The sequence below is a fragment of the Dasypus novemcinctus genome, chromosome 26 (genome assembly GCF_030445035.2).
Source record: "Dasypus novemcinctus isolate mDasNov1 chromosome 26, mDasNov1.1.hap2, whole genome shotgun sequence".
Classification (NCBI taxonomy): Eukaryota; Metazoa; Chordata; class Mammalia; order Cingulata; family Dasypodidae; genus Dasypus; species Dasypus novemcinctus.
In genome coordinates, this window is record NC_080698.1 from 10,979,591 (window position 1) to 11,007,379 (window position 27,789).

The 27,789-nt window shown below is 40.6% G+C and overlaps 1 protein-coding gene across 9 annotated transcripts in view; it reads left to right on the plus strand.

Moving 5' to 3' along the window:
- RBM6 (RNA binding motif protein 6) overlaps positions 1-25,984 on the plus strand; it is a 131,212-nt gene extending 105,228 nt beyond the window's left edge. For 8 of the 9 annotated variants that reach the window (XM_071212074.1, XM_004451843.5, XM_004451846.5 and 5 more), the window contains 14 exons: positions 262-322; positions 2,033-2,308; positions 2,718-2,878; positions 3,832-3,929; positions 4,593-4,635; positions 4,784-4,865; positions 5,163-5,248; positions 5,803-5,949; positions 7,040-7,135; positions 8,265-8,528; positions 10,130-10,204; positions 10,741-10,838; positions 24,850-24,979; positions 25,739-25,984. In XM_071212074.1, coding sequence (XP_071068175.1) covers positions 262-322; positions 2,033-2,308; positions 2,718-2,878; positions 3,832-3,929; positions 4,593-4,635; positions 4,784-4,865; positions 5,163-5,248; positions 5,803-5,949; positions 7,040-7,135; positions 8,265-8,528; positions 10,130-10,204; positions 10,741-10,838; positions 24,850-24,979; positions 25,739-25,864 — 1,743 coding nt within the window. In that variant the 3' untranslated portion in view covers positions 25,865-25,984. The remainder of the gene's footprint in view (positions 1-261; positions 323-2,032; positions 2,309-2,717; positions 2,879-3,831; positions 3,930-4,592; positions 4,636-4,783; positions 4,866-5,162; positions 5,249-5,802; positions 5,950-7,039; positions 7,136-8,264; positions 8,529-10,129; positions 10,205-10,740; positions 10,839-24,849; positions 24,980-25,738) is intronic. The other variant, XM_004451848.5, reaches the window with a different exon arrangement.
- The last annotated feature ends 1,805 nt before the right edge of the window (positions 25,985-27,789 follow it).

Genomic DNA, 27,789 nt, shown 5'->3' on the forward strand with positions numbered 1-27,789 from the left:
TCTTAAGTTTATTTCCTATAGAAATCCTTATTTGGGACAGAGGCAATTTTGCCTGTTCCAAAGTTCTCCTTTTATAAGACAGCTCTCAAACAACAGCTCATTAGATCCTCTCTGCCATCTCTGATGAGGGGCAGAGACATCAAACCCTTTAGACTTAGAGGTTTGTGACTTGTTTCTTTCATTTTTGGCAGATGTTTCTGTGTTGGATAAGGTTTTAAACATATTTTTAGTTAAATTAAAATTTTTCCTTTTCCTTTACAGTGTAAGGCCAACACTGGTGGGCACCGATCTTCATGTTCATTCTGCAAGTGCCCAAGGGAAGGTGAGTGGTAATCGTGGTAGTAGTTTTTGTTTTTTTGCACTGAGCAAAACAAATTCTTTGCTTTCCTTGACTTTAAAAAGTTGTAATCCCTAAATACCAAGTTGATCTGAAACCTTTTAAAAATGCAACGTGATGTCCAACTTGAAGTGACCTGTCGGTGAATGATTTCCCACCAGGGAAGATGGGGTTGCAGCCTCTTCAAGTTGGGTTTGCTGAGTAGACAGCTGGCCAGAGGTCAAAAGATATATTTAGGGAAGCGGATTTGGCTCAATGGGTAGAGCGTCCACCTACCACATGGGAGGTCCAAAGTTCAAACCCAGGGCCTCCTGACCCTGGTGGTGAAGCTAGCCCATGCTCAGTGCTGATGTGCGCAAGGAGTGCCATGCCATACAGAGGTGTTCCCTGCGTAGGGGAGCCCCATGCTCAAAGAGTGCACGCCATAAGGAGAGCTGTCCCACGCTGCCAAAGTGCAGCCTGCCCAGAATTGGGGCTATACACACGGACAGCTGACGCAGCAAGATGACACAACAAAAAGAAACAGATTCCTAGTGCCGCTGACAAGAATACAAGTAGACACAGAACACACAGCGAATGGACACAGAGAGCAGACAACTGGAGGAGTAGGGGGAAAAGAAGAGAGAAATAAATAATAAATAAATAAATTTTTAAAAAGATACATTTAGGGACATTAGGCTAGGAAAGCTTCTATATGACATCAGTCTTTGTGATGCTCCCCCCCCACCACACATACACAGGAGACTTCAACAGGAAAACATTTGATAAAATAACAGTAAATACATAAACATGAGAAAATAATCAGGGTTGGGGATAATACATTATTTTTACAGAGGAATAAACCAGTTTCTCAAGCACTTAACTTTGAAATAAATTTTTCCAGAGAGCCCTCAGGTAAGCAACCTAGAAGAATCTATAAAAGGCATCCCTAACAACAGTTCTATGACAGTGGCTCTTATATACCTGTTTCTCATATTATCCCTTGAGCCCAGGGCATGACTGTAAAATATAGTTCAATGCAGGGATTCAGGTAGCCTTCCGAAGGACTTGTTTGAGCCAAAGTTAGAACTTAGTATGCCTACAGTTTCTTAGCTGGGCTTTTGGCCTACAGTGGAGATTCTACTCACTAGCGATGACTCTGATGTGAGCTGAAAATCTTTGGAGGAATAATCTGTATAATGTAGAGACAAAATTAATAGGTCAGAAGATAACTAAGCAACTTAGATTCCTTATGGTGTGCACTTCATTGCACGTGGGACTCCCCTACATCAGCACCGCGTATGGGCCAGCTCCACATGGGTCGAGGAAGCCCGGGATTTGAACCTTGGACCTCCCATATGGTAGGCGGACACCCTATCCATTGGGCCAAGTCCGCTTCCCCCAAATCTATTCTTACCATTGCTTCTATTAGTCAGGTCCAGCCTCTCATGAAAGATTTGTTATAGTTAGATATTTTGGAAATAATAGAAAGTTCATAAAATTAAATTTTTTAAAGTTTGGATAGTTTATTCTGTGAACTTGTTCATGTGCTGCCTCATTAGCTTGTCTAAAGTCTTCTGTCAGGAACTACAGCTATTCCTGAGGCAAATTAAAAACATTACAGTATGAGTATTGGGTAACAGGTAAGGAATCATGGCAGTAGTGTTTTCTGAATAAACCCTGCTAGGGGTTCTCTTTCTATTTCTGTTCCCCTAGTGACAGAGGCCAAGCAGGAATTAATAACCTACCCTCAGCTTCAGAAAACGACCATACCAGCACCATCAGAAAAACAGCCCAACCAGTCCTCAAGGCCAGCTGATAAGGAACCTGAACCCAAGAAGCGGGAAGAAGGGCAAGAACCACACTTGGGGCATCAAAAGAAAGAAACAGAAAGGTATCTTCCTCCTTCTCGAAGGGAAGGGCTCACCTTCCGAAGAGACCGAGAGAAGGAGTCGTGGTCTGGGGAGACGCGCCAAGATGGGGAAAGCAAAAGTAAGTGGTTTGTCAGTGGATGTACCGGACTGTGACCACCACAGTTCAAGTGCAAATGCCTTGTGGTTAGGGACCAGCAGACCCCTCAAGCTAGTAGAATTGCACTCACCCTGACTCTGGAGGTATTGCTTTCTGTGGACATTCCTGTACCAATTGAAGGAATTTACATTCTCTAAATAACAAATTGCTGTATAAATGTAGCAAGCCGTCATTTTAGATTTCTAAAGTATTCATGAAGAAAAGGAAAATATAAAGTATTTGACTAACATTTCCTTATAGAACAAACCTTTCAGAACACAGAAGTATCTGCACTTACTTGCACCAGAAAGTTACTCTCAGGATCTACGGACTTCAAAAATTCACCTTTCTCTCTCTTTCCTTGTTCCTTTCCCATTTGTGCTTGGTTCAGCAATTATGCTAAAACGCATCTATCGTTCCACTCCACCTGAGGTGATAGTAGAAGTGCTGGAGCCCTATGTCCACCTTACAACTGCCAACGTTCGTATCATCAAGAATAGAACTGGCCCCATGGGCCACACCTATGGCTTTATTGACCTTGACTCCCATGCGGTAAGTTCTCACCTTGGAATGGTCTAGGGACAGCTGGCTACAAGATTCTCAGGAACTCTTGAGGGGCATCTTTTATCATTTGAACTCTCTTGTTCTTCTTGTTACTAGTGACTTTCCCTCTTATTTTCTCTGTTGGATTTAACATACATACATTCAGATGAGGTGACTGCCCTATAAGTTAATTTTAAGTAGTTCTCCAGGTCCAGTTTTGTCTTGTGTCATTTAAAGTGAGAACCTCATTACTTATGAAGAATCCGAGTGCTAAATCCTTCAAGATTTTAGTGACTTCCCCAGTTTCTTAGACTTGTTTTGCTCAGCTACAGATAGTTTTGTTTTTGATAAGTCATTTCTTCTTTTTCCTTAAAGTATCACTTTAATAGATTGTCTTGGATTGAATTTTTAGTTGTAGGGCCCTGTTTTAGCCTGCAAGACTTCTGAAAACAATATACCAGAAATGGGTTGACTTTTACAGTGGGGTGTTATTATCTTATAAGCTTACAGTTTCAAGGCTGAGAAAAATGTCCAAATCAAAGCATCATCAGGTGATGCTTTCTTCCTGAAGACCAGCTGCCAGCAATCCTGGACTCCTCTGTCACATGGCAAGGCACAGGACAGCATCTGCTGGTCTCTTTCTTCTCTTTCTTAGACTTCTTGCTAAAAAAAAATCACAAGAAACTTCATAAACTGGTTCTGACATGATGACAATTGCAGCCTAAAAAAGAGGATTTGAGCTTAGAAACTGAACATCTACTCTGACCACTATTCTGATCACTCTCTAAGAGTCACCTCTTTCTGCCAATTTGCTCTTATTATTAAAATTATAACCATTTAGTAAATATAACAGAATATAACATTTAGTAATTTTTCTTCTAAGAAGGAAAATCCACATTCAGTTATCTTTTAAAGGATATGGTCTTTTCTCTCTGGGTTCAAGCATATCTTTGGTTTCCTAGGAAGCTCTCCGCGTAGTAAAGATCTTGCAGAACCTTGACCCTCCATTTAGCATTGATGGAAAGATGGTAGCTGTAAACCTGGCCACTGGAAAACGAAGGTAAGGCAGAGCAGTAAGGCTCCCTTGTGTTACTATTCCTGTTTTAGTTTTTTGGGGGAAACACCTATTCCTGGCTAGAGAGACAGAGATAGACCTAATGCCTTCCCAGTGTAAGTTTCTTTGCATATGACTATACCTTTCATTTATCTGATACCTTATTCTGACTAGATTGGGTCTATTTCTTTAAAAGTAGTAGTAGCTATTTTAGTCCTTTCCCTCTTGGCTGCCTGGTTGCTTTGGGCCCCAAATGATAGTGAAGTCTTGGATGTATAGAAAAATCTTGATAAATCTTGCCCTTTGGAATCCTAAGGAAGGGCTATCCTGAGCCCCCATTCTCCTGACCTTATTCATACTCATAGCACTGGAAAATCTAATTCCTCTTCCCCCATCTTGACCCAGGATGGGTGAAAGGAGTGGCAGCATCAGAGAGAGCAGCTTACAAGGCTGGGCACTTCTTGCTTTAGCACCCTCCATTTGACTCTGGCCAGCAACCTTGCAGGAGTCCCACTGTACCTCTCCTCAGGAATCTCTAGTCCACTAGACTTGTTTGATGTCTGATTGATTCCTTTCCCAGCAAAAGGAGGAAAAGAGTTTTCTTGATGAATCTGTAGGATTAGAGTTATTTTATTCACTCCTCAAGATGTGTTGTGTGGTTTGTTGCAGAAATGATTCTGGGGACCATTCTGACCACATGCACTACTATCAGGTAGGCTTTAACAGTTTGGAAGTGCTCTGTTAAGATCTTCAGTGACTGAATGGGTGATATTGAATTCTCTCAAGCTAATTATTGATACTAATGGTTTTTGGTTAGTTGGCTTTTGAATTCCATAATTTAACTTGCCTTTCTATGATAGGGTAAGAAATATTTCCGAGATAGGAGGGGAGGTGGCAGAAATTCAGACTGGTCTTCAGATACAAATCGACAAAGCCAGCAGTGTAAGTCATCTTTGTTTTATTTATTTCTACTCTTTTTGGTTTGACTTGCTACTCATTACTTAAAATCCATTTGTGATCACAAAGTTGACGTGGGAGAGATCCCTGCTCCTCCTCACTCAAATAATTAACAAGAGATGCTGTTGATTGAAGGTGCTTTTATCCAGAGAGAGAATACCATTTGTAGCCTTTGTGGCTCTTTGGGTTGGCCAGGCTCATTCTTGGGTGGTTCTTGATGAGCCCCCAGCAAGGACTGCATTAGACAGAGACTAACTTTGACTCTGGTCTCATTCCCTTTAGCATCATCTGACTGCTACATATATGATTCTGCTACTGGATACTACTATGACCCCTTGGCAGGAACTTACTATGACCCTAACACCCAGGTGAATTTTTGGCATTGTTTACTGTATTAATGATTCTTTTGAGAAAAGCACCCATAATTTGTTAATTTAAGGATTTTTCCCCATTTTCTCTGTATGTTAATTGCATGGGGAAATGGAAAAGTTTAAGTCTATGGAAGCTGCTTTTTTTTTTTGTTTAGGGCAACTACTCCAACTGTTGCACTCTCTGTCCTTTATATCTTATCTGGTGTTTTTAAAAGGCCAGATCTTACATTAAGTTATATTTATTCAGGTGGATTTTAAAGATGTTAACTATACATCCTTTTGTTAACTATAGCCTATATGGAAATCAGTGCCTTGTGGCATTACGGGTAAGAACAGTGTACTGCTCTTGGAAAAGTGTACATTTGGTAGTCTGAATATGTCTTGGGCCCCTGTAGTGGGTTTTAATTCTTTGATATGGACTCTTTTTAGGCTTGTGAGTCAGATTGTTCTTCTCCTCCCCCCGCCCCCCCAAAGGGAACTGTGCTCCTTAACCTGTAACTGCTGGGAAAGCACAGCATCCTATAGACTTAACTCTTTCCCCCTGTGCACAGCAAGAAGTCTTTGTGCCCCAGGACTCAGGGTCACCTGAAGAAGATGAGATCAAGGAAAAGAAACCCATGAGTCAAGGAAAGTCAAGTGGCAAGAAAGAAACATCTAAAAGGGATAACAAGGAGAAAAAAGACAGAGGTGTGACCAGGGTAAGACGACTTGTAGGTCTACTGTCTTTTCACCAGATAATTACAGATTAAAATATAGTAATCATAGATAGAGGAGATCCAGGATTGAGGCCTAAAGTTACTTTTTTTTTTTTTAAGTTACTTTTAAAATACACTCTTTTTTTTTTTAATTCATTTTTTTAAAAATATTACATTCAAAAAATATGAATAAAATACACTCTTAATTACTTGGTACAAACAGTCTCTTTGCCTCTGTTCACCTGTGGTAACTCTCCCTTTTGCAGGTGTCCAGTCTGTGGGTAGTAGAACAGAGTGACTCAGCTCTTTTTAATATATATAGGGTAAAAATTCATAATAAAGTTTGGCCTTCATTTTCTTCATTATTACTGCATTGCTTATCTGCTCTTTCTAATCTCATACTGTTATAATGCAGCATTTAGCATTTTATTTCTCTTTCTAAATTATACTTCCTTAGGATATCTAATTCTTAAAGTCAAATATGATAAACATTTTTATAGCTCATATAAAATAAAAATATTTTCCAAACAATTATACTGATTTACCCTGACCAGTTTTGGGTTAATAAAAATGGATGAATTTGCTGCAGATCAGTTCATAACTTACTTTTTTTTTTTTCCACTTCTAATACTTCTAGTTGTTTGTTTAGAATATGTGTATAAAAACATAGTGTGTGTATGTGACTGAGAACTTAGACTTTTTTAAAATCTTTTTTTCTTAATAAAGCAGTTACAAATTTACAGAAACATTCCAAATGTACAAGAACTTAGGCTTTAAAATCATAGGGGCTTAATACTTAGATTCTGTTTCTGCCACTAAATCTTTGTAGCCCTATTCCTAATCATTTGAGGTTATCAATGACTATCTAGGAGGATTGTAGTAAAGGCTAAAAGAGACTGTGCACACAAATGTTTCGTCTGGTATACTCACTCATATACTAAATGTTATTTTTAAGTCTTTATTTCAAAATCATTATAGCAACATTACCGATATTTCATAAACTCCAGGGTTTGGAATGTCTAACTTCAACAGGGTTAAATCTTAATCCAATTTTTGTGAGTATCATGTAAGAGTTATTTCTGGGATTGATCAGTTTCAGGAAAATGCCAGTGAGGGGAAGACTCCCCTAGAGGATGTCTTTAAGAAGCCCCTGCCTCCCACTTTGAAGAAAGAAGAGAGTCCTCCTCCGGTAAGGCTAGTACTGATAACTGGGGTTGGGCTGGTTCTGGTTCCCCATGGGAAAGAAGTCTCAAAAGCTTTCTTGTGTTTGGTTCTTTAGTTCTCTGTGTCTCACAAACAAGAGCTACTCTTGAGTAGAAGCATAAAGTAGAATTTATCTGCCAATAGGAATATTATTGGAGAATCAGAGGTAGTTACCTGTTCTTTCTCTTACTCTGTGCCATTCCACCAGACCAGGGGATGCCTGGCCCTTACTGAGTTATATAGTCTTGGTCCTGTTAATTCTTCTTTTCTAAATGACCTGGAAAACCCATTTTCAAGGCCCTGATGTTTTCTGCCTTGGTGCTGTATAAGAATCCTTAGATGTGGAGTGCTTATGTAGTCGTTACAGTTTGCCTGCCTGCCCAGAAGTAAGTGATTCCTTGAAGTGATCATCTCAATCTAGTCACAGATAATTCTGATTGAATACAAATACACAACAGTAGTGACCATGCTTTATTTTTTCATTTTGATTGACCGTAGACCAATGAGTATACATCATTATTCAACAGTTCGTATAAGCTACTGATAATACTCTTTGTATACTCCACATTAAGTCAGTTTATTGTAACATCTATTCTAGCCATGCCTATGCATTTACCCTACTTACCAGTTGGATCTGAGTGCATACCCCTTCAGTTGTTTTTAGTTCCATTCCTAAACCCTTTGTTACAAGAGTTAATTATGGCCTTGAGTTCCAATCATCAGTAGTAGAATCATCATGATAGCTATATTTCCTTTCTTCCATGGATCACAGTGACTTGGACATGTTTCTTACCTCTTCCTCTTTATTGACTCTTTCCTTATTTTCTATGCCAGTTTCCAACCTTTTTCTTCTCACCATTTTGTGGCTAGAGTCACTCTAAGGGAACCTCTCTGACTGACTTATCTCTGAAAAAGAAATAAGGTTAGGGTCTGGAGCCATGTTGCTTCCATCTGGGAAATGAGCAGTATGGTCTGAAGGCCCATTTTGAACCTAGTTTTCATTTTTATTCCAACTAAAAGAGAAGAACGAAGTGAGATACCCACTTCAGAATATCCAGAAAACCAGCCCCAAAATATAGATCGAGTTTGGTGATAATCCCTCCCTTCTCCTTCAGCCTAAGGTGGTAAACCCACTGATTGGCCTCCTGGGTGAATATGGAGGAGACAGTGACTATGAGGAGGAGGAAGAAGAGGAGGAGCAGGCCCTTCCTCCACAGTCCCGAACAGTGCAGCCCCAGCAGAGGGAGGAGCTGACCAAGAAGGAGAATGAAGAAGAAAAACTCACTGACTGGAATAAACTAGCTTGTCTGCTCTGCAGAAGGCAGTTTCCCAATAAGGAAGTTCTGATCAAACATCAGCAGCTCTCAGATCTTCACAAGGTATCAAGGGAAGGAGCATGGCGTTCTAAACATTTGACTCTTATTAACGGGCATTCAAGGAATAAGAAACTTATGCTCTCCTTCCTCAGTCTACATCTTCTCCAATTTCTGTAATTAAACCCCTCCAAATCTAGAATGAATTGTTCCTCACTTTTTGTTCATGACTTCTCTGCATTAAGGGCTGTATCCACCTTTAGAAAGTTTCGCTGTGTAGATAAACCCAAGGCAAACAGCATGCTGTAGCTGGGGTACCACAAACAGAGGATTTGCTGAAGACATGAGGAGGAGAGGAGTAGTGAAGTAGGAGGTCACTTGTTGGGTTTCTCGTCTTAGCTGTGCCATTAACCTAACAGTTTGACTTCAAATAAGCCCGTTCTCTTCTTTGGTATTTGGTGGCTACATAGGATTCCCCTGCTCTGACAGTGTACAGTTTTCCCCGAAGGTGAGTCAGATTCTGCCATTTCTTCATGTAATGAGTTATTGCTATAATCCATGGCACAACTTCTTGAGGTGTTAAACTGATACACATTGGTCCTTCCCTGAAGTCCTTCCATTTAAATATACTAACCAAGAAACCAAAGTTTAGACAAATATAGCCCCTAGTTGGACCCATGTTCTCATTATAATTTGTTTCACATTCCTTCTCCAGCACATATTGCAAGAGCAGGTGAGCAGATTGGATTTAGACTTTGCCTCAACCTAGAACCCAGTCTGAAAGCCAGGAAGCTCTGCTTTTATTAATTTGCATAAGTCCTCCCAGCTGCCTCTGAAGTTTGCCTCTGCAAAGTTTCTAGGACTCCAAGAATGCCCCCCTGACAATCCCTGGAACAAACTATCTCCCAAGTTCCTTTGACCTTCTCTGAGTCAGTCTGACATATTTGAATTTCAGCTCTCTTGCAAAAATGTTAATAAATGGCTAAAGAGATTCAAAGGTAGTTGTCAGGAAAGAGGAACCAGAGGTCTAATAAATCCACAAACTGAACTAGCACTAGGACAGTGGCAAGTAGACTGTAACACTTTTCCTTTCCTTAGGGTGATCCAGTGCAAAATCACCTTTGCACACATTAGCTGCCCTGCTCTCCTAACAATTCCCAAGGACATTGTGTGGGACTCTCACAGCAGTCTGCCTTTTCTTTCAGCACTTCAGGGCTCCTCTTCATGGTTTTCTGGGGCCTGAAAGAGTGAATAGCATCAGAGGATGGTGGGTGGTGGGTGGTGGATGTGGTGGTATAAAGGCAAGGAGCATGGGCACTTGGTTTTCTTCACCAGTATGCTCAGATCCCCTCTCCAATGATTTTCACCTTAGATAAAGAGATAAACACCAGGTTTTTGTTGTCCACATTTTTGAGAAGAGTAGAATGAAGTTCCCTCTTCTGCCACATGCATCAATCTATGATAGGCCAGCATTAGAACCTGGGTTTCCACTGGTTTGCCCAAAGCAAGACCAATTAGATTGTTGCTTGCAGGGTTCAGGGATTATTTAAGAGGATTGGTCAGTGAAAGGAGCTGTAATCCCAAAGAAGCTATCAGGAAAGGTCTAAAGGCATTTCTAGGACCCACTTCTTCTAAACCTGTAATCATAGAATTCCCTCTCTTCTCAGCAAAACCTGGAGATCCATCGGAAGATCAAACAGTCTGAGCAGGAGCTGGCCTACCTGGAAAGGAGAGAGCGAGAGGTAAACTTTCCTGACCTGTAAAGTTCTTATTTTTTTCTGAAAAAAAAAAAAGGTGGGTTTGGCCTTTCCAGATGGACCCAATAAATAGCACTCCTTTTTCCTGCCCAGCATTTGAATCAATTGAAAAACTTTAGGAGGGGGGAAGAGGTATACAGTGAATGGAGCTGATGAAGTAAAATCTTTTACTGTTAAAGGCACTTGGAGAGAGTAGCTTAATGTGAGAGCCAAATAGACAGGGGTAGGTATTATGGGATAGTGAAGAATCCATCTGTGAAAACCTGTTGGAGAGCACTTGCCCTTCAGAGAAGGAAGAAACAGCTGAGCAGGCATGCCAGCTTATTTTTCCCAAATTTATCAGTTAGAGAAGTCACTGCTTTCTCAAGAAGAGTACATGGAGGGGCAGGAAATTCTAAAGGTTAAAATAATTGAATTCCCTTCACATTGAAAGAAATATGGGAATGGAATGAAAAACCTACCCACCCTCTGCCCCCCTCCATGGACATGATGCTCAGGTCTGTTCATCTGTTTACCAACAGGGCAAGTTTAAAGAAAGAGGAAATGATCACAGGGAAAAGCTCCAATCTTTTGACTCTCCAGAAAGGAAACGAATTAAATACACCAGAGAAACCGACAGGTAAATCAGGAATTTTCTCTCAGCCCAGGCCTGAAGACCAATGGTAAAGCGATCTCATTTTCCCGTTGTGCTGTTCATTTCTCTCTTTGATAGTGAGATTATCAGGAAGAGGTTCTATTGAAACTCCTGGAGCATGAGGTCCAACCCAGCCTTTTGATCCCCTGTCCGTACACAGGGAATGGTGTGTTTGCTTGTAAAGGTGACTGACTGGTTCAGCTGTACAAAGCCACAGCTAGAGTGGTCTTGGTCAGGAACCCTTTCTTTCCTCATGAGTAATGCTGCCACCCTCCTTTAAGGAGCTGATAAAAATTTAACACTCGGATTTTCTCTTGGGAGCCTCCATTCTCACACATGGGTGTTAATAAGTGGTTGGCTGCTGACACAGCTATATGGTCTCTAGTCTCCTGTACTTGTTTCCAATCAGATAGTTCTCAATTAATGAACCCAGAGTTATATAAAATTTGATGATAACCCACAATGCACATGCACTGCAGTAAATTCAGAGAATACTCAGATGAACAAGATAGGTGATTGCATGAGTACAGAGATGCATGTACCCAGAAACCCAGGTATTTCAGTTGGAAGGAACTGATTATACCATAGATGAAAGAGAGAGTGCTCATGATGCATTTGAACAGTTACAAGTAGCTTGATGGGCTAAAGGGTCTTAAAGGCAGTGAGAAGTCATGGAATGATGTTTTTTGTTGTTAGTTTTTAGAGAAGTTGTAGATTTGCAGAAAAATGATGCAGAAAATACAGAGCTGCATATACCATGCTCCCATTATTAACAACTTGCATTAGCGTGGTATATTTGTTATAATTGTTCTATTAAATATAGTCTATGAGTTACATTAGGTTCATTGTGTTGTACAATGCTATAGTTTTTTTTCCTTAGAGAAATTGTGAGCTTACAAAGCAACCATGTATAATGTGCAGAATTCCCATGCATCACCCCTCCACCAACACCTTACATTGTTGTGGAACATTTGTTACAGATTATGAAAGAAGATAACCCAGACAGTTATTACCAGCTATGGTCCATAGTGTATACTTCATATATTTTTTCCATATATCTATTATTAACACCATATATTAGTATTGTACATTTGTTATAGTTTATGAGAGAATACTCTTATATTTTACTGTTAACCACTTTCCATCTTCCACCACATGGTTCAATTATATAATCCTATGCCTTGTACATTCTATCCAAAGCATATGTTCAGTGGCTCTCACTTTAATAACAGAGTTCTAAGTGCTATGCTTTTTAATTTAAAATTTTTTATTCTGGTAAATTATATATAATCTAAAATTTCCCATTTTAACCACATTCAAATATATAATTTAGTGCAGTTAATTATGTTCACAATGTTGTGCTGCTGTTACCGCCATCCATGATCAAAACTTTTCCATCAGAAAAACTCTGTATGCTTTAAGCAGTATCAATTAGATTTTACATTATTTGTCCTTTTATGTCTGGCTTATTTCACTCAACATGATGTCTTCAAGGTTCATTCATGTTGTTCCATGTAGCAGAACTTCATTCCTTTTTATGGCTGAAGAATATTCTATTGTATATATACACCACATTTTGTTTTTCCATTCTTCAGTTAATGGACACTTGGGTTGCTTCCTTCTTTTGACAGTTGTGAATAATGCCAAACTGTCTTTCACGAAGGCTGCACCAACAACGAATGAATGTTCGTATTTCTTCACATCCTCTACAATACTTGTTATTTTCATTTTTTAATAGTAGCCATTCTAGTGGGTGTGAGATGGTATCTCACTGAGGTTTGTTTTTTAAAAAAAAAGAAATCAATTTTTATTAAAATATACAATCCATCCAGAGCGTACAAGGGTATAATTTCATGGTTGTTTATTCATCACTTCCATCATTATTTGAACATTTTCATTATTCCAATAAATAATAATAATAAACAAAGGGAAGTGAATGTGGCTCAAGTGATTGAGCTACCACCTACCACATAGGAGCCCAGATTTGGTTCCTGGTGCCGAGCAAGACTGCAAGCTGGTGTGACAGGCTGGCATGGCAAGCTGACACAACAAGGTGATGCAACAAGGAACACAATGAGAAACACAACAAAGCAGGGAGTGGAGGTGGCTCAAGCAACTGAGCACCTCATTCCCCCATGGGAGGTCCCAGGTTCAGTTCCCAGTGCCTCCTAAAGAGAAGACATGCAGGCACAGCATATGGACACAAAGAGCAGACAGCAAGGGCAAGCAGTGAGGGGAGGGGAAATAAATAAAAATAAATACATCTTAAAAAGAAAAAAAACTCACCTTTCTATCTTTCTATGCTTCCCCTGCAGTACATAGCTGCTGTTTTGTTTCCATCTTTCTAGTTTATTTGCATTTATATTTTGTAAAAACAGTCTTATATATGCAGTATTACCCATATTCATATTTCACATGAGGTTTCACTATGCTATACAGTCCCACGTTACATTTTTTAACTTTCCTTCTAGTAATATATATGTCCGTAGACGTTCCCTTTCAACCACTGTCATACCCATATAATAGCACTGCTAGTTGAAATCACTATGGTGTGCTTTCAACATTTCTGTTCATTTCCAAAGATTTAGAAACAATCTTTTTACCAATTCTGCACAGATTAACCCTCAGCTTTCCATTCTCTAACCTCATTCTATTTTCTGGTGAGTTTACACAATATGTTTAGTTCATAATAGTGCAGTCATAAAGTATTTACCCTTTTGTGTCTGGCTTGCTTCACTCAACATAATGTCCCTCAGGTAGATCCATGTTGTCATATGCTTCATTATTTCATTTCTTCTTACAGCTACATAATATTCCATCATGTATATACACCACAGTTGTGTTTTTGTTCTTGAATTACAGGAGTATTTTTTTTTAAACTTTGTTTAGCCACTTAATATATTCCAGATATTAAACCTTTATTTGGATATGTCATTTCCAAATATTTTCTCTCATTCTGCTAGGTTGTTTTTTACTTTCATGATAAAGTCCTTGAGGTACAGAAGTTTTTTATTTTTATGAGGTCCCATTTATCTATTTTTTTCTTTTGTTGCTTGTGCTTTGGTTATAGCCAAAGAAACCATTGCCTAACATAAGATTCTGAAGATGCTTCCCAATTTTTTTTGTTTGTTTTTTTAAGATTGATTTTATTTATTCTCTCCCCCCATAACCATCCCCACCCTTTGTTTTATACTTGCTGTCTGCTCTCTGTGTGTTCTTCTGTGTCTGCTTGTCTTCTCTTTAGGCAGCCCTGGAAACTGATCCTGGGACCTTCTAGAAGAGAGGTGCTCAATCTCTTGCACCACCTCAGCTCCCTGGTCAGCTGTGTCTCTTATTGTCTCTCGTCTGTGTCTCATTTTGTTGCATCATCTTCCTTCACCAGTTGTCTGTGTCGGCCAACATTTCTATGCAGGCCAGTATACCATGTGGGTAGCTCTCTGTGCAGGGCAGCTTGCCTTCACCAGGAGGCCCCAGGAATCAAACCCTGGAGCTCCCATATGGTAGACAGGAGCCCAATCACTTGAGCCACATCAACTTCCACCTGTTTTCTTCTAAGAGTTTGATAGTTCCAGCTCTTATATTTAGGTATTTAATCTACTTCAAGCTGATTTTTGTGTATGGTGTGAGGTGAGTGTCCTTTATTCTTTCGTAAATAAAGGTCCAGTTTCCCCAGCACCATTTGTTGAAGAGACTCTTCTAAGTGAATGATCTTTGCACCCTTATCAAAAATCAGTTGACTTGGGAAGCAGCTGTGGCTCAATCAGTTGGGCTTCCATCTACCATATGGGAGGCTCTGGGTTCATGTACCAGGGCCTCCTTGTGAAGGAAGGCTCGCCCGCATGCTGCAGAGAACCATGGCCCATAAGCACCGTGGAGAGCTGACTCAGCAAGGTGACACAACAAAAAGAGAGACAAGCAAAAAAAAAAAACGCAGAAGAACACACAGTGAATGGGCACAGAGAGCAGACAGCAAGCAAGGCACAAGGGGGGAGGGGAAATAAATAAAAATACTGACACAGAAAAATGTACAGTCAATGGACACAGAAAGCAGACAGCAAGCAAAAAGCCACAAGGGGGGGAGGATAAAAAAAATTTAGTTGGCTGTAAGTGTAAGGATTGACTTCTGAGCTCTCAGTTCGATTCCATTGGTCTATATATCCATCCTTGTGGCAGAACCATGCTGTTTTGATTACTGTGGCTTTCTAATAAATTTTATTTTTTTTTATTTTTTAAAGATTTATTCATTTATTTATTACTCCCTCCCCAACCCCACCATTGTCTGCTCTCTCTGCATTTGCTGTGTGTTCTTCTTTGTCCGCTTGTATTTTCATCAGGCGGCACTGGGGATCTGTGTCTCTTTTTGTTGCGTCATCTTCCTGCATTAGCTTCCGTGTATGGCACGATTCCTAGGCAGGCTGCAGTTTTGTGTGGGGTGGCTGTCCTTGCACAGGGGCCACTCCTTGCATGGGGGGCACTCTTATGTGGGGGCATTCCTGCATGGGCCAGCACTCCTTGAGTGCAACAGCACTGCGCATGGGCCAGTTTACCACACAAGCCAAGAGGCCCTGGGTATTGAATCCTTGGACCTCCTATATGGTAGGTGGACGTGCTCTCTGTTGAGTCACATCCCCTTCCCTCTAATAAGTTTTAACATCAGGAAATGGAAGTGTTCCAACTTCATTCTTTTTCAGGATGGCTTTGGCTCTTCAGTGGCCTCTTCCATGTAAATTCAATATTGGCTTTTCCATTTCTGCAAAGAAATTTGTTGGAATTTTTATTGGGATTGCATTGAATCTATAAATTGCTTTGGGCAGTATTGACATCTTAATGAATATTTAGTCTTTCAATCAGTGAACATGGAATGTCATTCCATTTATTTAGTCTTTGGTTTCTTTCTCTTTTTTTTTTTTTTAGATTTATTTTATTTATTTATTTATTTCTGCCCACCCTCGTTGTTTGCACTTGCTGTGTGCTCTGTCTTTAGGAGGCACTGGGAACTGAACCTGGGACTTCTGGTGTGGGGGAGGCACCTAATTGCTTGAGCCACCTCCATTCCCTGCTTTGTTGTGTCTCATGTTTTTTCTTACGTCTCTTGTTGCGTCAGCCTCTCGCACCTGCCCGTCACATCAGCTCGTCTTCTTCAGGAGGTACCAGGACCCTCTACTCCCCACTTTGCTGTGTCTCTCATTATGTTCTTCTTCTTATGTCTCTTGTTGCATCATCTTGTGTCAGCTTGCCACGCCTGCCCGTCATGCCAAGTCACTGTCTTTAGGAGACACTGGGAACCAAACCATGGACCTCTCCCATATGGTACACAGGAGCTCAGTCACTTAAGGCACATCCACTTCCCTTGATTTCTTTTAACAGTGTTTTTATAGTTATCTGTGTACAAGTCCTTTGCATCCTTGGTTAGATTTAGTCCTAGATATTTGATTCTTTTGGTTGCTGTTATGAATAGAATTTTTTTAAAGTTTTCTTAATAGCTTTATTGAAATATAATTTTACATACCATAAAATTCATTCATTTAAAGGGTACAGGGAAACGGACTTGGCCCAGTGGTTAGGGTGTCCGCCTACCACATGGGAGGTCCATGGTTCAAACCCCGGGCCTCCTTGACCCGTGTGGAGCTGGCCCATGCATAGTGCTGATGCGCGCAAGGAGTGCCGTGCCACGCAGGGGTGTCCCCCACGTAGGGGAGCCCCACGCGCAAGGAGTGCACCCTGTAAAGAGAGCCGCCCAGCATGAAAGAAAGTGCAACCTGCCCAGGAATGGTGCCGCCCACACTTCCCGTGCCGCTGAGGACAACAGAAGCGGACAAAGAAACAAGACGCAGCAAACAGACACAGAGAACAGACAACCAGGGGAGGGGGGGTATTAAATAAATAAATAAATCCTTAAAAAATAAAAAATAAAAAAATCAAGGGTACAATTGTGCTGTGAATGTATTTACAGAGTCACACAGCCATCGCCATAATCTAATTTTAGAATATTTTCATCATTATCCAGGGAAAAATTTTTTTAGATTATACTGTGGTAAAATATATATATATATATACAATAAAATTAGCTATTTTAACTCTTTTTAAGTATACTATTCAGTAGTATTAATTACAGTCTAAATTTGCTTAACCATCACTACTGTTTACAAAAGTTTTCATCATTCCAGATGGAAACTCTGTATCCATTAAGCAGTAAGTCCCCATTCCCCCTTCCTTGCAGCCTCTGTTAGCCTCTAATCTACTTTCTGCCTCTCCGAATTTTCTTATTATAGATATTTCATATAAATCATACAGTATTTTCCTTCTGTAAATGGCTTTTTCACTTAACATAATGTTTTCAAGACTCATCCATGTTTTAACATGTATCAGAACTTTCTCCCCCCATCTGGTTGCATCATCGTCTTTTTGGTGCGTTACTTTGCCGCACAGGGGCAGGGGACTGTGCCTCTCTGCACAGGTCTGGGACGCCTTTTTTCTTCCTTTTACTAGCAGATCCCAGGGATCAAACCTGGGTCCTTCATATGGTAAACAGGAGCTGAATTGTGTGAGCCACAGCTGCTTCTCCAGAACTTTTTTTATGGCCGAATAATATTCCATTATATATAATACCACATTTTGTTCTTCCATTCATCTGTTGATCGACACTTGAGTTTTGTTTCTTCCTTTTGGTTATTGTGAATAATGCTATGAACATTGGTGTACATGTATTTATCAAATTTCCTGCTTTCAATTCTCTTGAATATACCTAGGAGTGGAATTGCCAGGTCATATGGTAATTCTATGTTTAACTTTTTGAAGAACTGTCAGTGTTTTCCATAGTGGTTGGCCCATTTTACATTCCTACCAGCAATACACTTTCTCCACATCCTAGCCAACATTGGTTATTTTCCATTTTGTTCTTTCTTTTAATAAAATTTTATTGAAGTATATCATTCATACATGAATGTACATAAACAATAAATGTATAGTAAAAGTGAACTTACAGAACAAATATGCATATTATATAGAGCTCCCATACATCACCCCACCAACCCCTTGCATTATTGTGAAACATTTGTTATAAACTATGAAAAGCATTGTCCAAATATTTGTTATAGTTCATGAGAGAACATTGTCATAGTTGTGCTGTTAACCATAGTCCATCTTCTACCATAGGATTCTCTGTGTTATATAGTCCCATGCTTTGTACAGTCCATTCAAAGTGTACGTTTAGTGGCTCTCATTTTTGTCACAGAATTGTGCTGTCATCACCTCAGTCAATTTTAGAATGTTTTTGTTACTCCAAAAGGAAAAATCCCATACCCCCATATACCCCCATTGTTGTCCCTTAGAATTGATATAATACCTTCTTTGCCATTGCTGCAAAAATATTACAATATTACTGTTAACTATTGTCCATAAGTTATATTAGTTATAACATTCTTAGGTTTACACTATTAACCACAGTCTTTATCTACCATGGAAATTACTATGTTGATTTCTTCTTCTGATTGTTCTTTTGCATTTTGACCTTGTACCCTCCACTTTGCTCAATTCATTTATTAGCTCTCAGAGCTTTGTTGTAGATTTTTCAGGATTTTCTTCATATGGAATCATCTGCAAATAGGGAAAGTTTTACTTCTTCCTTTCCAATTTGAATGCCATTATCCAAATTGGAAATTTCTTTGTTTTATTTCTTTATCTTGCCTAATTACTCTGGTAAAAAAATATCCGGTACACTGTTGAATAACAGTGGTAACAGTGGGAATCCTTGTCCAGAGGTGTATTTTTGTTTATGCCTCTTCAGTCCACTGTCTGGTTTCCTTTCCTTTAAGTCTGAAGAACTCGTCTTAGCTTTGCTTGTAGGCAGGTCTGTTGTTGATGAACTCCCCCAGCTTTGTTTGTCTGGGAATGCCTTAATCTCTCCCTCATTTCTGAAAGTAAGTCTTAACATATAAAATTCTTGGTTGGCAGTTATTGTTATTTTCTTTCAGCATTTTCATCCCACTGTCTTCTTGCCTCCTTTTCTGATCAGAAATTGGCACTTATTCTTACTGGAATTCTCTTGTGCCTAACTTGTTGCCTTTCTCTTGCAGCTTTCAGAACTCTCTGCATGTCTTTGGCACTGGGGAGTTGGATAACTGTATCTGAGTGTGGTTTTCTTGAGTTTTATATTGCTTAGGCTTTCTGTGTATATTCATGTCTTTCCTTAAATTTGGAAAGATTTCCACTATTATTTATTTGAATATTCCTTCTTTTCCTTTATCACTTTCTTTTCTTTCTGAGTCTCCCATAAGTGCATGTATCATTTTACTTAACAGTATCTCACGGTCTGTTAGGCTCTGTTTTGTTTTGTTATTTTTTAATTGCTTTTTCTTTCTGCTTCTTAGCCTGAATCATTTCGATTATCTTGTCTTTTGGATTACTGATTCTTTCTTCTGCTAGCTCCAATCTGCTGTTGAAACTTTCTAGGGAATATTTTTTTTACCAGTTATTGTGGTCTTCAACTTAAGTAGTTCTTTGTCCGGGATGTCCAAAGTCTGGTCCTCTTCATTGATGATTTCTGGATTTTTATATCATTCCCTTGGTTGGGCCACCATTTCTTGTGTCTCTGTTGTTCTTGTTGTTGTTGGACACAGTACATTTTAATATTTTAAAATGTTATATCTGGAATTTAGTCCTTCAGCTATTGCTTAAGTTTGTATTTAACTAATCATGTGACAGATTTCCTTGAGTGCCTGGAGCTAACAGAAACCAACAAACAAAAATCAAAAACACTTTTCACAGTCTTTTTAGATTGGCTCTGCTTTGCCCTCCTGTCTCCTTCAGAGCTCTCCAGGGAGAAGGTAGGGAGAGGGGCTAGAAGGGCACCACAAGTTTCACCTATTACTTTTTTTTTTTTTTGTCTTTTTTTAATATCTTTTGTTCTTTCATTTTCACTATTTTTTAAGCTGCTTTTTCTTGATTTGGCACTTGATCAATTAGTACAACCTTTTCACTGTTTCCTGGAGTTTCAAGGAAGATGGCTCTGCCAGTTTTGATGTTTGTTTAAAGATTCTATGGGAACACAGTATAGTACCCTGAAGTATCTTGTGCCACCATCTTTGGTTTACCGAAATCTCATAGAATGATGATTTTTTTTGGGGGGCCAGCAAATTGTAATTTTTTTAAAATTGGAAAACAAATATATAACTTGGAATGGATTTTAGGCAAATTGTGCCATAAGCAGATTTTCTTTAAGTGGCTAAGCAAAGTTTAAAAAGTAAGTAACACAGGGGCAGATGTAGCTCAAGCAGTTGAGCATCTGCTTCCCACTTGGGAGGTTCTGAGTTCAGTTCCTGGTGCCTCCCAAAGGAAAAAAAAAAAAGGCAAAACCAACTCAGGAGAGCCATAGTGGTTGAGTGCTGGCTTCCTGTATATGAGGTCCTGGGTTCAATCCCTGGCCCCTGATACCTCAAAAAAAAAAAAAGTAATAAAAGAAAATGTTTCTGGTACAGTACCAGCAGTACAAAAAAAAATAGTGTACCTGGGTAATAAACCCATTTTGCGATAGTGCAAGGTTAAGTACATATCATTGACTCTCCATAGAGTTACAGCCCCAAACTTCAATATCATGTGACATTTCTTAGAGAAAACTACTTAAAAAAAAAAAAAGGCATAGCCCAGATGTTCCTTATTTGACCAATTCCATCTAAGTTTAGATGTGCAGAGGGGCTTAGGTATATCCAGAGTAAGCCATATGCAACATGTTACTTGATCAATTTTCTAAAATAAGGTTTCACAACAATGACAGTAAGATAAGGGAAGAAAACATGGAGGAATAAAGTCCTAATTACTATACATACGTATTCTTTTGACAATAGGGAGAAACCTTTTATGGATTAGTTACAAAGAAAGAGCAAATAAACAATTTTTATAAGAAATTTAATACATTCTGTGCAATATCTTTGCTGTCCACATCTATATAAACTTTTTTTTTTTTTAAGATTTTTTTTATCTCCCCCCCCCCCCCCCCCCCCCCCCCCCGTTGTCTTCTGTGACTGCTTCTGTCTTTATCAGCGGCACCGGAAATCTTTGTTTCTTTTTTGTTACATCATCTTGTTGTTGTGTCAGCTTTCCGTGTGTGCAGCACCATCCTTGGGCAGGCTGCACTTTCTTTAGCACTGGGTGACTCTCCTTACAGGGTGCACTCCTTGTGCGTGGGGCTTCCCTACACCGGGGACACCCCTGCATGGCAGGGCACTCCTTGTGCACATCAGCACTGCGCATGGGCCAGCTTTCTCGGGTCAGGGAGGCCCGGGGTTTGAACCGCGGACCTCCCGTGTCGTAGGCGGACGCCCTATCCATTGGGCCAAGTCCGCTTCCCATGTATAAGCTCTTAATAGTTTACTTGACCATCACCATCAATATCTGCTTCCCTGAACATTTCATCGCCCTCTTAATCTGTTAACTTCTCTGCAAGGTTTATCATCACATGGCAAAGCTCTGCTGCACTAATGTAGCCATTGCCATCCTTATCAAACACAAGAAATGTTTCTCTAATTTCTTCTTCACTGTCTATGCCTTTCATTTTCTTTGCCATCATTGTCAGAAACTCCAGAAAGTCAACTGTACCATTATCATCACCATCTGCTTCATTAATCATGTCCTGTAACTGCTTCTGGGGGATTCTGCCCAAGAGACTTCATTACAGTTTCTAGTTCCTTTGTCGTTATAGTTTCATCACCATCCTTGTCAAATAGTGAAAAGCTTCTTTGAATTCTGCAATCTGCTCTTGAGTCAATTGGTCAGCCACGCTGCAAGTGCTGCTGGTCTCCCAAATGTGATTATGCAACTGGTTGACTCCACTCATTGGCTCCACTCAGACTAATCTCATAGAATGATTTTTAGGCAGGGTAATGGTCATAGCTTTATGTTTTGGAGATGTTCATAATAGTGTGGAGGACAAATTGTAGAGAGACTAAAGAGGCAACTTCTTTTGTGATTCAAGGGAGAGATTCTGATTGCCTGCGAGAAAGCCAATAGTATGAAAAGGAGTGGTTTAGAGAGAGGTGTCAGATCTACCAGTCTTGGAGATCATTTGCTTGTCTGGAGAAAGGAAGAAGTCACTGATGATGCCCAGTTGTCTACTGAGTGGCGGGGAGAATGATAATGGACAGTAAAGGCCTTGAAAACGGGGGGAGTAAAGAAAAGGGTGATGAGAGGGTACATAAGCAGGAGGAGGAGGGACTTGAGAGGTCTGTGTGTTGATGAGAAAAAGAACTAATAGCCTGGGTAGATTGTGCCAGTGGGAAAGGAGAGATGACAGATGGAACAAGGTCCCTGAGGAGATTGTACTTGGAACTCTGGCATTCCAGCTTATTTGACCACAACCCACAAGATATATATTTATTTTGTCATGGTCTAGTAATCAAACATGCATGTGCACCTACGTGTACACTTGTGTATGTATATGTAATTGAAAAAGAAGCTTCTCTGAAATAACACTTTTACTGTATATATTGTACCTGATTTACCATTCTAGTTTTTTGTTTTTAAGAATAGCTAGTGTGGGACCACTGAATCGGTGTAACATCCCATTGACTCCTCTGCAATTTGAATACACTAAATTAGGACAGGGAAGCGGACTTTGCCCAGTGGTTAGGGCATCCATCTACCACATGGGAGGTCCGCGGTTCAAACCCCAGGCCTCCTTGACCCGTGTGCAGTTGGCCCATGCGCAGCACTGATGCGCGCAAGGAGTTCCCTGCCATGCAGGGGTGTCCCCCTCGTGGGGAGCCCCACGCGCAAGGAGTGCGCCCCATAAAGAGAGCTGCCGATCACAAAAGAAAGTGCAGCCTGCCCAAAAATGGTGCCACACACACTGAGAGCTGACACAACGAGATGACGCAACCAAAAAGAAACACAGATTCCTGAGCTGCTGACAATAACAGAAGCGGACAAAAGAAGACGCAGTAAAATAGACACAGAGAACAGACAGCTGGGGTGGGGAGGTGGGGGGAGAAATAATAAATAAATAAATCTTTTGGGGGGGAAAAATTAGGACAAAGGTCAGTCCTAGGCAGGAGATGAAAGACCACCTTAGGCCCTCAGTCTGTTGAGATGAAGTGTATTCTGGGTGCAGAAAGTGGTCCTTCTTCCTTCTCTCTTCTTAGCACCCTTCACACCACATTTTCCTGGCTCTCTTTCTCAGACTTCTTTCCTGCTCCTCTTCCTTTTCTGGGTTAAGTCCAGGTGTTCTCCAGAACTCTGTCTTCAGTGCTCCTTTATTCTTGCTGCTGCACCCTCTTAATCTGGGTATATGGCCTCACCTACCACCAATTGACTAACAAGACCTATGGGTCAATCCCTGTTCTAAAGCCAGGTCTGTTTTCTGAGCTCCAAATATGTATTTCCGGGAAGTGGATGTGGCTCAAGCAGTTGGGCACCTGCCTACCACACGGGAGGTCCCAGGTTTGGCTCTGGGTGTCTCCTAAAGAAGATGAGCAAGACAGGAAGCTGACATAACAAGAAAATGCAATGAAGAGACACAGCGAGGCAACACAATGAGAGACACAACAAGCACAGAGCCGAGGTGGCTTAAGTGATTGGGTGCCTCTCTCCCACATGGGAGGTCCTGGGTTTGGTTCCCAGTGCCCCCTAAAAAGAAGATGAACAGAGAACAGGCAGCGAGTGCAAAAATGAGGGGGGATGGGGAAACAAATATATATTTCCAAATGCCTCCTTGGCATCTGCTCTTAGACCTCTCTTAGACTCCTTACACAAAACATGTACTTAATATTACATTCTACATTATGCTCTAATCCAGACCTGCTAAACCTCCTGTGTTCTGTTTTCATTGTATGGCGTCATCAAAGAACTGTATACCTGGTGTAACCCTTTATCTCCTCTATCAAGGTAGTGGCCACATTTCTAGTTAGTCTCCTTACCTCTACTTTTCAGCTCACCTCTAAACTGGACTCCTTACTTCCCATCTTTGCTTTCTCTGTTCATCTTCTACCCTATCACCAGAACAACCTATGTTAATAGAAATCTGCTCCTGTAACTCAACTTCTTTTGAATATATACCTTGCCCAGAAAGAGGCCTAATCTCCAGGGTTTCTTTGGAATGAAGGATGAAGTCAAGAGCATGATTTAGGGAAGCAGATTTGGCTCAAGTGATAGAGTATCCACCTACCACATGGGAGGTCCAGGGTTCAAACCCAGGACCTCCTGGCCCATGTGGTAAGCTGGCCCATGCACAGTGCTGTGGTATGCACAAGGAGTGCCATGCCACGCAGGGGTGTCCCCGGCATAGGGGAGCCCCATGCGCAAGGAGTGCGCCCCGTAAGGAGAGTCACCCACTACGACAAAAGTGCATCCTGCCCAGGAGTGGCGCCGCACTCACGGAGAGCTGATGCAGCAAGATGATGCAACAAAAAGAGAGATAGATTCCCAATGCCGCTGACAAGAATACAAGTGGACACAGAACACACAGCAAATGACACAGAAAGCAGACAACTGGGGTGGGGGGGATAAAAAATATATATATATTTTTTAAAAGGCATGATTTAGCTTAATGTTAAGACTTTTCACAGTCTGGCCTTAAGCAGCCTTATTTTTGTCAATTCTGGCTCCTCATCTGTGTCCTTTCCTTCCACACATTTTCTTGCTCAAAACTCTTCATTTGTCAAGATGTACCATCTTGTTGGAATTCCTATAATTTTCTGTAATGCCCCTTCACAGTTTGTATTTTCGCTACCATGTTCCTTAGTAGATATCCAGTGTTCCCACTATAAGCATCTGTTGACATATTCACCTTTCTCACCTCCTTCCCCACAAACAGGGCCAAGTCTTGATCATATCTGCATCCCCAGTCCAAAGCCTGATGAATACTTACCAGGCAATCAGAAATATCTTTTAATATACTTTATAGGAGGCAAATCTGAATCAAGAGGACAGTATGTTTTATTGGTTGGGTTCACAAGCAGGTCACTTTGAAACTGGTGTTGTCTAAGTATTCCTGCTTATTTTGCAGTGATCGTAAACCTATAGGTAAAGAAGGAATCGACAGTAGCAACAAAGGAGGCTGTGTCCAGCAGGTGACTGGCTGGAAGAAAGGGACAGGCCTAGGATATGGCCAGCCTGGCTTGGCTTCAGCAGAGGAGGTAAAATAGTTTCCATCTTGTTTGGTATGACATGAACCTGGAATATGCTATTAACTTTCTCTCACTCTGTCCTAGAATGGTCTCCTTGTCTTTTAGCTGGGTTTTCTCCACTGCTGGTGAATGAGAGCTGAGAAGTTTGTCAGTCTTGACCACGAGGTGATAGTGAGGCATTCTGAGTCCTGTGCAATTTGGTTGACGGTGGGGAGGGGAAGGAGAAGTTGGAATAGAGCTCATCTTACTCTTAAACATAGTAAACAGTGGGGCAGGATGGGATTCAGGCAGTTTGAAATTGAAAAATCATCTGAGAAAGGACCAGGGAATCAGCAACAAAAGGTTCAAAGGCATAGCTGAGGGATTATCAGGAGAGGGCTTTGATGGCTAAAATTTTTGGAGCATGAAGTTAGCCCTGGTTCCCATGAAGGGGTCTGCCTCTTGTATTTCAAGAAGAGCCCAAAGATGGTGATATGGGAAGTATTGCCCACTTTGTGTTGGCTTGGTCCCCATCTGAAGATAACAACATAGGAGATTGGCTTCTTTCCTACAGAGCCTTTTGTATCTCTGGTATTGAAGCTTGTATCCTTTGGTTATGATGTCACCATCCTCCTTATTCATCTTGGGTGTTTATTTAATAATTAAACATTGCAAAAGATTCTCCTGTTTACCTTGGTCCTTATTCGTCCAGAAATGCTTGTGTCCAGAGATCAGCCTTGAGGCTAACTAATTTATAGAGCCCACTTCACTTTCATCTTTGTTTTTCAGACTGAAGGCCGGATGAGGGGGCCCAGTACTGGGGCCCCAGGAAGAACCAGCAAGAGACAGTCCAATGAGACTTACCGAGACGCTGTGCGGAGAGTCATGTTTGCTCGGTATAAGGAACTTGATTAAAGAATGGAGACAAGTCCCACTGGACACACCCTCCTTCTTGTTTGTTTGTCTGTCTCTCCTTTTGTTTTGTTACTGTTCTTGCTGCTAGAACTTTTTTAAATAAACTTTTTTTCAATGTGATTATATTTTGTTAAATTTTTCTCCCAAAGGTGAGTAGAGGAGAGGGCAGATGGTGGGCCTATTTGAAGTGATGCTGGAATGGCACCAGGTGGTACAGTGAGCCCAGGAACACTGCTGTCAACAGGGGAAGTGGGGGTGTTACTTTGGTCTTTGAGCCCTAGCTTGTGAGTGCCCTCAGACCTTAAAAATTATTTTCCTAATTTAATCAGTGAAAAATAGTATCTCATTGTTTTTATTTCTTTGATAACTGTTGAGATTAAATGTGTTTCCATATGTTGGTTTACTTCTTTCTCGTTAGATCCTTGAAATTCCTCTTTTGACTTCACTGTTATTATATGGGGCAGTATGATTATTCTTTTTCTCATTGCCTGCTGGGTGCTGAATGCTTCACACATTGTGATCACCTCAGGTGGGCAGAGTAAACATTACCCTTCCTCTCCAGTCACTGCCCTAGCTTTTCCTCCCCTCCACAGCTAAAACTATCCAAAGAGGTGTCTGCCATCTTTCAGACTTTCTCAGTTTCCATCATCACACATACTATTTCACAGGATTTGCTTCAAAAGTGAGGATTTTTTGGGTTTGTTTTTTTTCCCCTCCCTTAATGCTTTGCAATTTAAAAGGACTATATCCTATGATCCTATTACAGCTTTTTTTTTTTTTTTTTTTTTTTTGGAGCGGGGAGGGTAATCCCTCAAGTAACTTATTATAGTATTAAGAATTGCACTTTGCCCATATCTCTGGGGAAGAATGTTTCTTAGTAAGAGAACTGTGTGTTTAGAAGGGTGTCTTGATGGTTTAAGGCAGGAGTCTGTAAACTTTTTTGTAAAGGATCAGAGAGTCAATATTTTAGGCTTCATGAGCTAGATGATCTCTGTCACAACTATTCATCTCTGTTGTTGTAGTACAAAAGAAACCATAGGCAATACATAAATGATTGTGGCTTGTGTCCCAATAAAACTTTATTTACAAAGCAGACAGTGGGCCAGATTTGGCTTATGGATTTGTAGTTTGCCAACCCCTGGCTTAAGAGCATGGCCTGGTTGCATAGGGCAGGAGGACTAAGAAGGGCCAAATTGTATGCGGTGAACACACACATACGGAAGGAATTTGGCATTTTGTAGGGGGATTAGTAGTGAGGTGTGGGGGATGAAAGAGAGCGATGGGGTTAAACCAAGGAGAAAACATGGCCAGTGAGATATTTCCAGTGACAGGAATGACAAATATAAATTTAAGTTGTTTGCCATACTGTGTTTAGATGTATCCCTTTATCTTAACCTTTAAAATGTCTGTTCACCCATCCAAAGGGAAAACAAACTACAGGAGCACATTGGCTTGGGAATTGGAAGCCTCAGTTATGTGCCTTCCCACCACAGCATTATATGAAATGGGCCATTTGAGCTTTTTAGCCCCAGATAGGTGCATTCCAAAAGCTCTTCTGACTAATAGATGATCTGTACATGCATCTGTGGTGGTCGTCTATCTTACTACTTTCTGAACTAGTTTCCTAGGGCTGCCATAGCAAAGTACCACAAGCTAGAATGCTTAAAGCAACAGAAATTTATTCTGTCACAGTTCTGGAGGCTAGAAGTCTAAGATCAGGGTGTCTGCAGGGCCATCCTCATCTGGATGAGGAATCCTTTACCCTTTCCCAGCTTCTGGTGGTGGTCATCAGTCCTTGGCATTCATATCTTGTAGTTGCATAACTCCTCTACCTCCATCTTCACATGGCCTTCACTCTTGTTTCTTTTAAGGACAACAGTTATATTGAATTAGGGCCTAGAGGCAGAGACCCTATTTCTGGTCCT